This window comes from Castanea sativa, chromosome 3 (assembly GCF_040712315.1).
Source record: "Castanea sativa cultivar Marrone di Chiusa Pesio chromosome 3, ASM4071231v1".
In the NCBI taxonomy this organism is placed as follows: domain Eukaryota; kingdom Viridiplantae; phylum Streptophyta; class Magnoliopsida; order Fagales; family Fagaceae; genus Castanea; species Castanea sativa.
Window position 1 is genome coordinate 19,006,438 of NC_134015.1, and position 15,600 is coordinate 19,022,037.

At 34.8% G+C, this 15,600-nt stretch overlaps 1 protein-coding gene across 1 annotated transcript; it reads right to left on the bottom strand.

Annotated features, from left to right (window-relative positions):
- Positions 1-4,699: 4,699 nt before the first annotated feature.
- Positions 4,700-5,791, bottom strand: LOC142628631 (zinc finger BED domain-containing protein RICESLEEPER 2-like). Its single transcript, XM_075802684.1, has one exon. The coding sequence runs from the start codon at positions 5,789-5,791 to the stop codon at positions 4,700-4,702; it is 1,092 nt and encodes a 363-aa protein (XP_075658799.1).
- Between the last annotated feature and the right edge of the window lie 9,809 nt (positions 5,792-15,600).

Consider the following 15,600-nt stretch of genomic DNA (forward strand, 5'->3'; position numbering starts at 1 on the left):
GGGAAGGGTTTGTCTTCTACTCAAAGTCTATTACGCCGATACCAAATAGTCCAAATAAATATTGCAAACACGCTCAAATTCTTGTTCTCCTCAATCATGTATTTCAAAAAATCCAAAAAGGTGGGGAAGTGTTTCGAATATCAAAAACCCCACATGAGATTAGAGTCCCATACAATCGAGATACTAGGACATAGCCAGACCGCATGGCAGACTTCCTCAGGGAATTGCTTACAATGCTCACAAACATCATCAGTTAACAACTTCCGACGGACTAAGTTGGTCTTAACAGGTAGAGCGTTTTTACAAGCTCTCCAAACCAAGTTTCACATGTTATTTGGGACCCTGCAACCCTAGATATGTTTCCACTGGAGATAAAAATCTTGGATGAACTAAAGATGGAAATCATGCATCATTCCAAATACTGACCGCATAAAGATGGAAATCATGCATCATTCCAAATACTGACCGCATCCCTATGCCTATTCTTTATCTTGCTCCTCTCTTAATCACCTCTCGACGCTTCAATAGACTTTTCCACGCATACATCCCATGGTGTGAATCAATAGTTTCTATGATGGAACAATGGGGAAATAATCTAGCTTTGAAGACCGGATAGCAGAGGAAATTCTTATTGTTCAAGAACCGCTAAACTTGATTAAGTAAGAGTGCGTCATTAAATAGACTAAGATCTTTGAAACCCATTCCTCCTTCTGACTTAAGTTGACAAAGTGATTACCATTTAACCTAGTTAATTTTTCTACGATCACCTCTCTAATCCCGCCAGAATTTTCCAATAAGACATTCGATATCTAAACAAATCCCAAAGGCAGTTTGAAACAACGCATAGTATAGGTGGGTATTGCATGAACCACAGCTTTTATTAAAATCTCTCTACCTTCTTGAGATAGCAACTTCTCCTCACACCCTTTTAGTTTATGCCATACCCTCTTTTTAATGTACTTGAAGCTTGCTTTCTTTCTCTTACCCACTTAGAGCACTCACATTACAAAAAGTGCTCAAATTTACACAATATGACCTAAAATAGTCTCACATCAAGCTTTGTATAAGTGTCTATATTTACAAACTTGCTATAGTATGATGGAAATATGCATGTGCGCAGCGGAAAAACAACGGATCTACTTCATTCATAAAAGTTAACATGCACTATATAAGTTTCAAAATTTAAGAACAAGAGAGTATACCTTGGAGCGGTGAATTTCGAAACCAAAGATCAGAAGCGCTTGGGAACACTTTCAATCTTCACTCTAGTTCTACTAACGCCCAAGATGTGTGGTCTCTCAATCAGTTCCAAAGGGAGAATATCAAAAAGTGTCTAACACTTTTTTTTTTGGCACTATTTCGTAATCGTTCTTACAAAATTCTCTACAGAAAATTCTGTATGTTTCTCCCTTTATGTCTAACCGATTATCTAATTGGGCTGACCTTTTAAACCTTTCCAATTGGGCTCAAATGTGTAACTTATGGCCTGTTTGGGAGTTTAGAGAAGGAGGAGAGTAGAGGGGAGTAGAGGGGAGGGAAGTAGTGGGGAGGAGAGTAGAGGAGAATGATTACACTCCACCTTGTTTGGATGTTTTTATAATTAGTAAGGGGGAAGGGAGTAATTAGCCCTTCTCCTTGTTTTTAACATTGTAATTTTATAAATATAATAAGGGTAAATTAGGTAATTTACTTTATCAATAATTTTATGTGCTCTACTCTCCCTCCAAATCTCTCCAATTTGGGGGAATTAAAAATGAGGGGTTTGGAGGTAGTTGAAACCCTTTCAAACCCCTCCCCCTCCTTTCTTAAAAAACTCCCAAACAAGGTAATTGAATTACTCCCCTTCCCTCTACTCTACTCCCCCTCCTTTTTTAAACTCCCAAACAGGCCATTAGAGTGGGACCAAAAAGGACCAATAAGACACTAGCTCCAATGGGCATTGGACTTTTCTGTCAACTCTTGACAAATCCAAAGTTACCATTAATTATATTTAATACCACTATATAAATATAGTTGCACTCTAGGCCTTATCTATAAATTATATCTCAAGACTTTATTGTACACACAACCCCTTCATAAAATATTTGTAGTAATACAAAGTTATGAAAGAAGACGGTCACTTTGTAGATTACTACATCTTAATTCCTTAAGTACCCAGTTTAATTCTTTAAAGTTATTCATTATATCTATTTATGAAATCAAATTCTATAAATATGTATACTTTAGTAACTCCTTACTAAAATGGTTAGGCCTAATTCTATGAATAACAATCTCATTAAACTTATCTCAAGGGAATATTTTGTATATCCGTTAAGAGACTATGAATTCCATCTTGAGAATATATGTTTCATTAATACTAAATGTGGTTGCCCAACATACTAAGGTTTTGACCATTACTCTAGATCTCACTCCTGATATATCAAAACAACCTACACCTCATGATCAAGTCTATTATTCTCTCAGGATTAAGAGTTCATGCAAATATAAGTCGTGAGTTTATTATTCATATGACAGTTGTTGGAAGAATAATAAATCTCACATGGTCCAATTCAATATGTTTTAACTCTTAAAACATATCAACATACCAACTAGAAATCTCAATTTCCATGATCAAGATAAATCATCTTAGTTGATATGTTATAGTCTTCACAGATGAAATGTCTAATTTTCATCACCGACTACGAACTACATTTTGAGTTTACAAGGAACTTGTGATTTACATCTTCTGTGACTAAATCACATACAATGCATCTCATGGACTATATGATAATGTCTCAATATTCATGTTACCATTATTTTTAAATAATAATAAAACAACTTTATTAAACACAACATTAAGTCATACATAATGTCATAAATAATAACATACATAGCATCATACAACAGGATTTAAGGGCACTAATCCTAACACAGTAACCGTGTAAATATACACGATTATTGTAGTTGTTTATTTAATATTTTTAGGCGTAAATGCACTTTTAGTCCCTACATTTTGACCCGATTTCTATTTTGGTCCCTACATTTTATTTTTATCACTTTTAGTCCTTAAACCAATTAACGCATGACATTTAAGTCCTTACCGTCACCCAACTAACAGAAAATGCTGACGTGGTTGACAGAATAGTAAAATAATGATTAAAAAATCTATTTTTACATTAAAAAATTTTCACGTCAGCGTTTAAATTAATTTTAATTAAATAAAAAAAATTAAAAACAAAAAATTGAACATGAATATCAACAACAACAAGCCCAGAATCAAGAACATGAACATCAAACCTAGAATCAAGAACATGAACATCAACAACAACAATATAGATCAGACCGAACTACACCCAAATCAACAAACCCAGAATCCTGATGTGGCGCATCAGGATTTACTCATTTAGTTAAAGTGATTTGAAGAAAAGAAACAGTAATTAATTAAATGAATTCAAAAAAAAAATCAATAACTGAGAAGAGTAAAGTTGAGAGAGAGTCTTCATATTCAAGAACCACACCAAAAAGAGAGAGAAAGAGAGAGAGAGACCTGGCAGCGAAGAATTTAGGGGTGTGCGCGGTTCGGTAATGGCGGTTTTTTTTCAAATTTATTACCGAACCGATAGAGATCGGTTTTTTTTATAATTGGTACCGATGCATACCGCCTAAGGTCGGTTTTCCGACCTATAGCGGTGCGGTTTTTTGCGGTGCGGTTTAGTCGGTTTGGTCGGTTTGAAATATTAAAAAAAACTATTTTTTTAATAATAAAAAAATTGGGCTTTCAAGCCTAATATCAATATATCAACCTGTTCAAGAAAAACATATTCCAAAACCTGTGCAAAAAATCTGTTCACATAATGATCCAAATTTTTTCATTTAATTCATCATGCAAAAATATTTTGAAATTGCCTCAATAAGAGTTCAACTCCCAAAATACTATCATGTAGCATATAATATCATTAGTGTCACTTTGTTTGTCAATGTTAATAACAATAAGCGTTAATGTATCCACTTAATAACGTATTACAGAACCATTTATCACTGTCCACAAATGCCAAAAGAAAGATATACAAATTAAATTAGCATTTAGGCAAAAGAATGCTAATTGCTTGTATCCCCAATAATAATCTCATCCATGAATACCTAAATAACTATCATTAGTGAAAAGTCCACTACCAATAACATATACAGATATAATTAGCATATAGGCAAAAAAATGCTAATTCTTGTAAGTCCTTTGTCCAGTAAGGCTGTGCACTATGCATCATACTAGAACTCCTACAAAATACTAAACAAATCAAAATAAACATGTGTTAATAACAATAAAACGTTTATGAACAATAGAATATTTATAATTAACACAAACAAATGTATACTTACATAATACTAACTACTAACTAACTCCAAGCAAAGAGTAGCACATCACTCATCATCATCCAACACAACAGTGCTTGGATCCTCCTCCATAGGAATTGGGCAAACCGATGCAATTTCTACAATCCCATTCAAAATAAAATGATTCGTAAGCATTGAGAAAATAAATAAACAATTGATATATACAACAAACAAAATGAACATATATTTACCAGTGTCAATCTCAAAACCATCCATATCCTCCACATTATCCATGCACTCCCGAAGCTTTATTGGTCTTTTTTTCTTTGCATCCTTTAACCAATTTTGGGTACAAATAAGGGCTTCAACTGTATTAGGAGATAGTGAACTACGGAACGAATCCAAAACACGCCCCCCCTGTACTAAAAGCAGACTCGGATGCAACTGTAGAGACATGAATAGCCAACACATCACGGGCAATTTGGGAAAGGACTCGATATCTAGAAGAATTCATTTTCCACCACATCAAGATGTCAAAATCTTCCACATCAGGGTCCTCAGAAGATTCCAACAAATACCTATCCAACTCAGATTTGTTTTCCACACTGTCCTCGTCCGCCAAGTGTTGCTTAAACCTATTATTATAACTTTTAATGCGATCAGACAATGAAGCATTACCAACACTTGGCATGGAGTCCCTAGACAATGAAGCACCACTACCACTAGAACTCGAAACTCCATTTTGACCCACTCTCTCCACATACAACCTCTTCAATGCATCCCGAACTTTAGAGCTCATCTCATCTCCCTTGTCCTTTCCATACCACTCCCTAAACCAAAACTTTACATACTTCAATCTATACCTTGGGTCAAGAACAACAGCAACAAAAAGCATCAAATTGATATTATCCATACTTCCCCAATACTTATCATACTTTTTTTTCATTTCTACCGCCATACTCTTCAAAAGTGGATCCCCATCAACACTACACAACTGTTGCAATTGATCTTCAATGCTAATTAGCTCATGGAAGTATGTATTAGAAGTGACAAACAAAGACCCAAAAAATCTAAGTGTCGCCTCATAAAATATGCCAAGAAATTTCACAAAGGTCTTGACATTTTCCCAATCAAGATAGTTAGGAGAACCAATGGGCTTTTTCCCATTCCCATCTAATTCACAAAAATAAATTTTGTAATGTCCATCCTCCTCTTCCAACCTATCAAATGCTCTCACAAATTTCAAAGCACAATCTAACATGAGATAAGTGGAATTCCACCTTGTTGGCACATCAAGGGACAACAAACATTTGGCTTTGATTTTCTCATTTTCAACACATTCTTGAAACTTCTCAAACCTTGCGGGAGAAGCTTTCACATATCGCACTGCATTCCTAACCTTGGCAATTGATTCATGAATGGACTTCAACCCACTTTGCACTATCAAATTCAAGATATGCGCACAACAACGCATATGCATGAACTCGCCACCCCATATGCTACTATCTCTTTCTTTTGTTTTCTTCTTCACATAATCAATTGCCACATTATTAGAACTAGCATTATTCGCGGTGATTATAAACAATCAGTCTATACCCCACTTCAACAAACATGACTCAATCGCTCTACCTATGGTGTCCCCTTTGTGATTAGCTATAGGGCAAAAGTTTAAGATTTTCTTTTGGTAATTCCAATCCCCATCAATGAAGTGTGCGGTAACTACCATGTAGTTCAAGTTTTGTATGGATGTCCAAGTATCCGTTGTCACACAAACTCATTGCCCAACAAAAGCTCCTCTCAAAATATCCACCTCACTAGAATAAATCTTCATACAAGCCCTTGCAATGGTAGTGCGATGGGGAATAGGAAACCTAGGCTCAACTATTTCCATAAATTCTTGAAAGCCTTGTCGCTCCACAAATTTAAAAGGCAATTCATCAATGATGATCATCCTTGCCAATGCCAACCTTATCTTCTCTTCACTATAGTTTGCAACCACTAACACATTTGAACCACTTTCCCCTTCTCTCTTCGCTTGGAAAGACAAAGTTTTTTGCTTATCATCACGGGGAAAAGGCCACTTCTTACACGCCTTCATGTGTTGCAACATGCCTGAAGTACCATTTTTCTTACCATGACATTTATATTGATTTTTACAATATTTGCATTGAGACCTAGGATTATCGGGATCAAAACCAGCCAACTTAATGAAGTGCTGCCATACTATAGACGGGTCTTTACCACCTTGTTTAGGTGATAGTGGGGGAAGTGATGCACCAAGTCCAATTGGTGCTGCAGGTTCAGGTGGGTTAGGGTTAGCACTACCAGGACTAGGAGGAGGTGGGTTATGGTCCCCAGGTGCACCAAATCCAGGTGGAGCATCGACATCCATCTAATAAAAAAAATTTCAACCAACAAAAAAACAAAGTTTCCACAACAATATTAGATTATAATTTTTCCAACAAATGCAGTATCAAATAACCCACTCTCAAATCTCAATCAAATAACCCACACTCAACAATTCATGTCACTAATATTAACAACAATTCACAATTAAATAAATATAAAATAAAAGCTAATTTTATATATAATTATATATAAACTTAAAGCAGTTGTTACTATGTACTAAAAATTTAAAATCATAATGTTAAATATAGAGTGTTTAGTGATTACCTCTCGGTGAAGGATTGAAAGCGTGAACTCTCTCAATCTCGTCTCCCTCAAAAATTAAAATGCTGAAGAATGAAGGAAAAATAGTGCTTACTACTTACTACTTAGTAGACTATGACAAATAAATGCTAAAAAATTGATAACAACTAAACTGACAAGTGACAAGCATTATAATTGACAAGCATCAACTATATATTTACCAGGTATAAATTAACTAAATTGACTAAATAAATAAATAACTAAAAACTAACTAAATAAATTAACTAAAAACTAACGAAATAAATTAACTAACGAAATAAATTAACTAATAAATTAATGAATGAATGGTTGTTGAATTAATGATAGCAGTGGACAAATTAAAGTTAAGAAAAGCTTTCACCAATCCTACCTCTAAGCATGAAAGTAATGACTATATAAAAGTCATGTATTTGTTCTATTAGACATGTACAAAAATTTATCATTTTCTACATAGTTTAATTTGTTAAACCTCTTAAATTATATGATTTTAATATAATTTCTCTTTCTTTTAAGAGCACCATTGAAATGATTCAAAATTTGGGGGGCCAACTTCAATTTTTACATGCTACATTTTTTTAAATGTAAATAATATGTATATTATAAAACAAATAATATGGTATGAGGTGTTTTAAAAAAGAATAAAAAAAAAAGTAGATCATTATATTAACATGAGCAAAAATTTTTACACGAACTATTACAAGCTCCCTATAAAAACATGTCCAATTCCAATACAAAAGTGAAGGAATCATTGATGAAACTAAAACAAAAAAATAATAATAATAATAATACACCCAAATTGAATTACTCAAGGGAGCAGGGAATCTCTACAGTCTGAGCCCAGTGGGGGACCCCGGTAATAAGCAATCCAAACACAAGTGTCAACCAATAAATTAATTCAATGTGTTTTGTACTTATATTATGTGTGTCCATACATGTGTCCAGCCGGCAGCCAAGGCCCAAGAGGCATGATGAATCATATAAAAGACAAACATTCTCCAATAAATATCATATAAGACTCTCCATTAAATATCATATAAAACTCTCCATTAAAAGACAAACACTCTCCACTCTCCAGCAAACACTCTCCATTAAATATCATATAAGACATGAGAGTCCCCACCACTAGCCACTCCCCACTTCTTAGTTCTTACATCCTTCTTAGTTCTTATTCGGAGTTCCAAAAGAGACAAACACTCTCCAGCAAACATTCTCCAGCAAACACTCTCTAGTATCTTCTCAAAGTCAAAATCTCAAAGCACAAACACGTTAATGGCAGATGGCTTTTGTCCAATCTTACTATCTTAGTACGTACAAGGCTACAACTACAAACACAATCTCTCTCACTCCATTTCCATTAAAACCAAAAAAGAGGGGCTGATGGCTTACCGTGGTGAGCTGCTGCTGCTGCTGTTGCAAGGCGTGACTCAGGCCGGCGAGACCGCTAGAGGCGACTGGCGAGGTGAGAGCGAGAGAGAGAGTTAAGGTTCCCAGTGCGAAAGAGTGAATTTATAGTAGGGTAAGTCTGAAAACCTACATAAAACACAAAACGGTGCCGTTTATGTCCGTGTGTGTGTGTGTGTGTTTTTTTTTTTTTTTTTAATTTTATAATAACCCAATACGACTACGTTTTAGTAAAATAATTTAAAACAGATTCACACCTAAACGATGTCGTATCCCTGATCTGAAAAATATTTCTCTATTTCTATTTTTTTCGGTTCGGTTCGGCTCTACTTGGTGCTTGCTTTGCATCTCCGATGTCTTCACCGCACCGGCATCGGAGCTCCGTTCGCGTTCCGATCGCCGGCATTGGCTCCATCGGTCGGTGCCAATGGCGGTGCAGAAGGGTCGGTGCCGGTCGGTGTTGTCGGCTTCGGTCATGGTTTGCACACTCCTAGCGAAGATCGGCATGGGGGAGCTTGGCTTCGATATCTTCGACAGTGAAGTTATGTGGGGACTTAGACTCGAAGAGTCTCCGGCAAAGCCTGCGAGGCAATTTAGGGGAAGAAGAAGGAGAAAACGACGTCGCACCACTGTCATCATCCAAGGGAAATTCCATTACCATCGCTCCTCCAACAACAACCACCACTTTCCCTTCTCCTTTTCCTTCAGGCGGCAACGCTGACGGCGATAGAGACCACGACTCCACTCCCTCGGCCATCATTGATACACGAAAACGATCACAACGACACCGTTTTAGTCTCTTAGATCGATAACGATAATTGTGGAAAGATCGTGAAGTCTCTGGCGGCAAAGAAGAAAGCTCCAGCGAGCGTGAAGTTAGGGTCCAGTTCCGTTTCAGTGGAAGCGAGCTTGTTGGTGGGTGTTGGGTTCGACTGGGTTCGTTGGTTGGGATTGCAAGGTTTGTTGTTGTTGTTGGTCTGATTGGTGTGGGTTTGTTGTTGTTGGTTTGGGTGTGGTTTGTTGTTGTTGGTTTGGGTGTGGTTCGGTCTAATCTATTTTGTTGTTGTTGATGTTCACGTTCTTTGATGTTCATGTTCTTGATTCTGGGTTTGTTGGTTTGGGTGTGGTTCGGTCTGATCTATTTTGTTGTTGTTTATGTTCATGTTCTTTGATGATCATGTTCTTGATTCTGGGTTTGTTGGTTTGGGTGCGGTTTGGTCTGATCTATTTTGTTGTCATTGATGTTCATGTTCTTGATTCTGGGTTTGTTGTTGTTGATGTTCATGTTCAATTTTTTGTTTTTAATTTTGTTTTTGATTTTTTTTATTTAATTTAAACGCTGACGTGGCAATTTTTTAATGTAAAAATAATTTTTTTTAATCATTATTTTACTGTTCCGTCAGCCACGTCAGCATTTTCTGTTAGTTGGGTGATGGTAAGGACTTAAATGTCACGTGTTAATTGGTTTAGGGACTAAAAGTGGTAAAAATAAAATGTAGGGACCAAAATAGAAATCGGGTCAAAATGTAGGGACTAAAAGTGCATTTACACCATATTTTTATTGTTTTTCTCTCACCTCCTCGTCAAACCCTCTTTCCTTCTCTCTTCCCCAAACTCTCTTTTTCCTCCAGGATTTTTTTTCAAAATAACACTGAATCTCAAACAATTTCATTAGTTAGCACGTTTTCAAAACAATTTAGCAAACTAACATCTCGAGATAGCAAAATTGAGTCTGAAGAAGTCGATTTCCTTGCAGCAGCCAATGAACAACAACCATCATCAAACCAAAGAACATCATTGAATCCAACAAATTAGAGGAAACCCTTCGCCTGGAGCTTCGTCGTCGCTGCCGCCACCGCTTCTTGGAACCTTCGTCGTCTCTGCCTAGGTTCAATCTGAGCCGGATAGTTTAGGTTAGGGAGATATGGGTTCGTGGGTTTGATCTTTCCGGTTTGTTCCTTCTTCATAGTTTATTGTTTCTTGGTGTTTCTTGTTTAGGTTTCTGCTGGTTTGTGTTTCTGCTGGGTTTTCTTCAAGCCTTCTGCGTGTAGAAATTTCTGGGTTTTCTTCAAGCCTTCTTCGTGTTGAACTTGGGTTTTCTTCCTTCGTATGATCTCTTCGTGGAACTCTAGTCTGTAATGCTCAACTTCCACGCATAGAACTTGAGTTCATTATACTCGATTTAGCACCCCAAAATCGACCCCCTTACACTCGAGATGTTAGATTGCTAAACAGTTTTGAAAATGTGCTGATTAATGAAATTGTTTGAGTTTTAGTGTTATTTTGAAAAAAAAAAAACCTTTCTCCATCTTCATTCTTCATCTCCATCTCCATCTCCATCTCCATCTCACTCACTCTTCCTCTAAACAAGACAAAGCCGTCCAACCACCCACCACCTTCCAGCCACCACACCCAAGCCAAAAATCCCACATTTATCAAACCCCAAAACCCAAATCAAACTACACCCACAACTCAAAACAACAAAAACCAAACAAAATCACCAAGTCCCCAAATCCAAGAGAGAGCCCAAAGTTAAAAGTCTTTTGTTTTTGGTGGTTGATTCGCTAAACCCATGGTGTTTGGCCATGGTGGTCTAGGCTAGGTGGAATTCGCATTTAGAGAGCTAGAGAGAGAAGGGGTTTGATTTATGTGGGTTTTGGCCTTTGTGGTGGTTATGTGAGCTTTGGCCATGGTCATGGAGGTTTAGAAAGATGAGAATGCTCTAAATGGAAAAAGTATAAAGTAAAGAGATAGCCATGGAGCTTTGTGGTGGTTGTTTGAGGAAAAGATGAGAATACTGTCAGAAAGAGAAGAGAAACAATTACAAAGTACAAAGTAAAAATAATAATAATAGTTGTGTATAATAAAATTGAGTGTATAATAATGATTATATAAATAAAATTGAGTGTATAATAGATAATCTGATATGGGTGTTTTGTAAAAATAGTTGTGTAAAATAAAAATAAAAAAAGTAAGTTCTTACGCTAAAATAGATAGAAAAATTTAAACAGATTGATGTGAATGCTCTAATGATGGTAAATCTGGGTACTTTTCATACTATCTGATTTTTGGGACACTTGAGGCATTTTTGACACTGAACCTTGATAAAGCTTTTCTTATCAAAATAAATAAATTAAAACAACTACTCTAATAATAAGTAAGTTAATTACGACCATGCCTTATCTATACAAGGTAGTCTTTATTGCATCATGAGGAAGGTCATGGAGAGAGAGAGAGAGAGAGAGAGAGAGAGAGAGAGAGAGAGAGAATTCACAAGTATAACAATTGTGTGTGGAGGTAGTTGAGCGATAGGCAAAAGTTGTCTCTCTGATTCTCTTTGGTTAGGGTTTTTGTTTTAATTGGCAAATTTTTCTTTAGCTTGTAATTGGTAAGTTTGTTGTTGGGCTCCCCCCTCCCCCAAAAAAAGATTTAGGGTCTACTTGGATACCGTTTATTGCTAAAAACTGAAAATACTGTAGCAAAATAAATTTTAAATGTGTGAATAGTTCTGTGGGACTCAGTTTTTAAAAAAACAATTGCAAAACGTACAAAACGCGCTTCCCAAACGGAGGCTTAAGATTGGCAAATTATTAAATTTTGTTGTTGGATTTGCTTTAAATAAAAAATTAGATCAACAAACTTTATTGTTGGACTTTTTCTTTTTGTTTAAAAGGGCAAGAATATAATTAAGAGAAGCCAAATTTAATTATATTGGGCTTACTTCAATTACGTAAAAAAAAAAATTAGGGGGTTTACAATTTTTTTAGGATGAACAATATTTTAAATATGCTACCACTGGTAGTGGGTTTCCAATAAATATGATACCTCACGAGAGGTGAGTTTTCATGCAACTACTTGCTAAGATTCCGAAAGTAATCTACAAGGCATTTTTTTAAAGAGAAAAAAAAAAGATTATGTTAATATTAATGATAGTTCTGAAATCTACATGTACTTTATTTAAAAACGTGTTAATTGTATCGTATGACTCACAAAACTAGATATCTTAAATTTCGTTCATCTACTAATCTAACTCATTATATGTTATGTTTTCTTGTGCTATGTGATTGGCAGCCGCACTGCGTATAAATCTGAATATGACTTTATACAAGGAATTGTTAAAGAAAAAAAGTAGTCTTTATCTAAATAAATAAATAATAAATCGTATATGTACATGGGACATTTTAAAATTTTATATTTTACCTATCAAGTACACCATAAATAATCCATAGCAGATAACATGTAATGAGGTCGAAGGACAGTGACCGAAATCAAAAAGAAGTTATTAGCATTCATTGACTTCCGAACCCATCAACAAACTGATTTATGCAAGCCAAGCTTGTCGCAAGAAGAGAAATTAATTAATTCCTTACTTTCAACGCATGTACCACTAGGTCAAACCCAACAATTGTTTAGTAACCTTGATAGAAAAAGAAAAAGTCATCTTTCGCATAACTTTCTTCAAGAAACACTATAATGACAGAGAAAAGCGCTAAGTACATTTACACTATATCTAAAATCAAACTACAATTAAAACATCTTGTAATTATAGCTTGATAAGTGCATATACACACATATATAACCCACACACATATAGATACGTGGCTTTGCTAGGTTGGCTCTAATATCATTTGTCACAATCGAAAAAAAGTAGTAGCCACAACTACACTATACCCTATACAGTCTAGTCAAATTACAATTACTCCCCTCTTAATGGCATCTATATCTCATATTTACTTTGTAAAGACTCAATGTAAAACTCAACACATGTGCATGCAACACTTTAGTATATAAATCCATACAATTATCCCAAAATTTAAAAAAGTAATAATAATAATAACAACAACAACAATAATAATAATAATCATCATCGAGGTATCTATGCTCTTTGAAGTTGATCTAATAAATCCACTCTATTAACTCCTCATAATGGATACAAAGTCGAATGATTATCCTCTTCTTTGCAAATGACATTGATGCACAGGCACCCCATGTCAAAACGTTGGGCCTAATAACATCCTTATCAAGTAACTTTTATAATTGTTCTTTCAGTTCTTATAATTTACAAGATTCTGTTCAATACCCAGTAATAGGTCAATAGAAAACTTTATCTTCAAATCTAGTGAATAATGGTATTTTTGGAAAATTTCTAGAAAGACCTTTCTCACAATAAAAATGTCTTCTAGCTTTAGTTCACCCTCTTAAGAATCTCTTGATGGAGCCAACTAGCACCAATAGTGAGTGCGTAATTATAAAGTCTCTCATGAGCCTTGTGCTTTTGTTTTGCCCCTTTATTTTCTCATGTTGAAGGTGTTGGTATAGTCCAAAACTCCTTCCTCTTAGGACAATACACTAATCCTATTCTACCTGAAATGTGTCATATTTAGGACACTTTTGTTGTGCCTTATCATCAACATGTTGTGTTCATTGTCTCTTGAATTGACAAATAGAGTTCTGACCACCTTCCGAAGCCTAATTCACCACTACCCAATAGGTTGTCAACTCAAATGTCACCACCCCTTGCTTCATTTGGGACCTTAGTCCATCCTAAAACTTTTTGACTTACTCTCCTTATCTGACACTAATGCAGTAACAATTGTAGTTAACTTGGCAAATTTTCCTTCAAATTGGCTAACTATCATGCTCCTTTATTGCAGCTCGATAAATTCATTTTATTTCAAGTAGTATTTCTCAGACTTTGTTGAATTAATGGACTTACCATGGGAGGCTTTAGAAACAATAATTCCAAACAATCGATTTGCTTGAAGTTTGCAAGATATTTTCTCAATTGGATGAACCATTGAGTGTGAATATTAGTGATGTATGGCATTAGAGGGGTTGTAACATATCGTAGACATGAAGTATTGATGTAAACTTAGAGATAAGTTCCTCCAAAAACTTATAGGTTTAAGCTGAAAATAGAAATTTTAAGCCTCATCAAGCTGGAGATTAGTTGCAATGTCAAGGTCTCAAGCAACGGAAACTTAGAACAAAGTTTTTGAAACTCTTGCGCCGTCATGTCAGATATTCAACTTAACTACAGATTATTACAAGCAATTACATCCAAGTTCCCCATCCTGCTTGTATATACTGCTTGATTTTGAGCTTCATTAGTAATTGTAATATTGATCGCATAGCGTTTTGATGTGGTTTCTTGTGGCCAATTCAATCCACTCTTCAAAAATCCAAATGAGCCCATTTGTCAGACAATTTTCACCCATAACTGGAAGTGTTTGTTGAAAAGTTTGAGCAACTTGTTTCAAAGGTAAAAATGGCACTATAGCACCTTTAGGCGAAATATATGAAAATCTACCATTGTTTCAAAAATAAGTAGCAATCACCACTTTTTTGATACTTGAGTTCATGCCTCATGGAACTCGAGTACCATTTAAAACTCAATTTCTCCAAACTCGAGTACTAAAAAAATGATAGATTCCTACATATTTTGGAAACAGTGGTATATTCATATATATTTTCATGTACAGTGATAGAAGACCATTTTGGCCTGTTTCAAAACTACAATTATTAATTCCTAGGAATTCATGAAAATGTACAATTGTTCTATTGATTTTTACTATAATTATTATTCACATGAACATCTCAATTCCAATGAAATACGAAAATTGACATCCACATTTTAATATTTTATGTTGAACACGTCAATTCTCACATACTTAAAATATTTAAGAATTGCTAATATAACACTTAAGTCAACTTCAATTTTTCATTCTTAATACTAGTTATATATAAACTAATATTTATTTTCATCCAAATAAAATATTTGTCAATGTTTAAAGGTTTTTTTGGCAAAAAATATAATAATAAAAAAAAATCAATACTGGACAAGTTATTAATTCTTTAGTTGATCGAAGAATATTTATGTGATTATTTTTAGACAACTAAAATCATATTTTTAAATACTGATTTTTTTTTTTATAATACAATAGAATTTAAATTCTAAATTTATTTTGACAAAGTGGAAGTGACATGAGACGTTAAACTTTTGCATAGATTTAAGGCTCGATTTCTAGTAATGTTATTTGTATTTTTAAAAAAATATGTGTAAGTAAAAAAGCATGTGAAAAAACGTGTAAATAAAAAAGTATGTAAAAAAATGTGTAATATTGTTTAAATACTTAAAATTATTATTTAAACAACGGTAACAAACGGGCCATTTACAGCCAATTCACACATTAAGCGCTC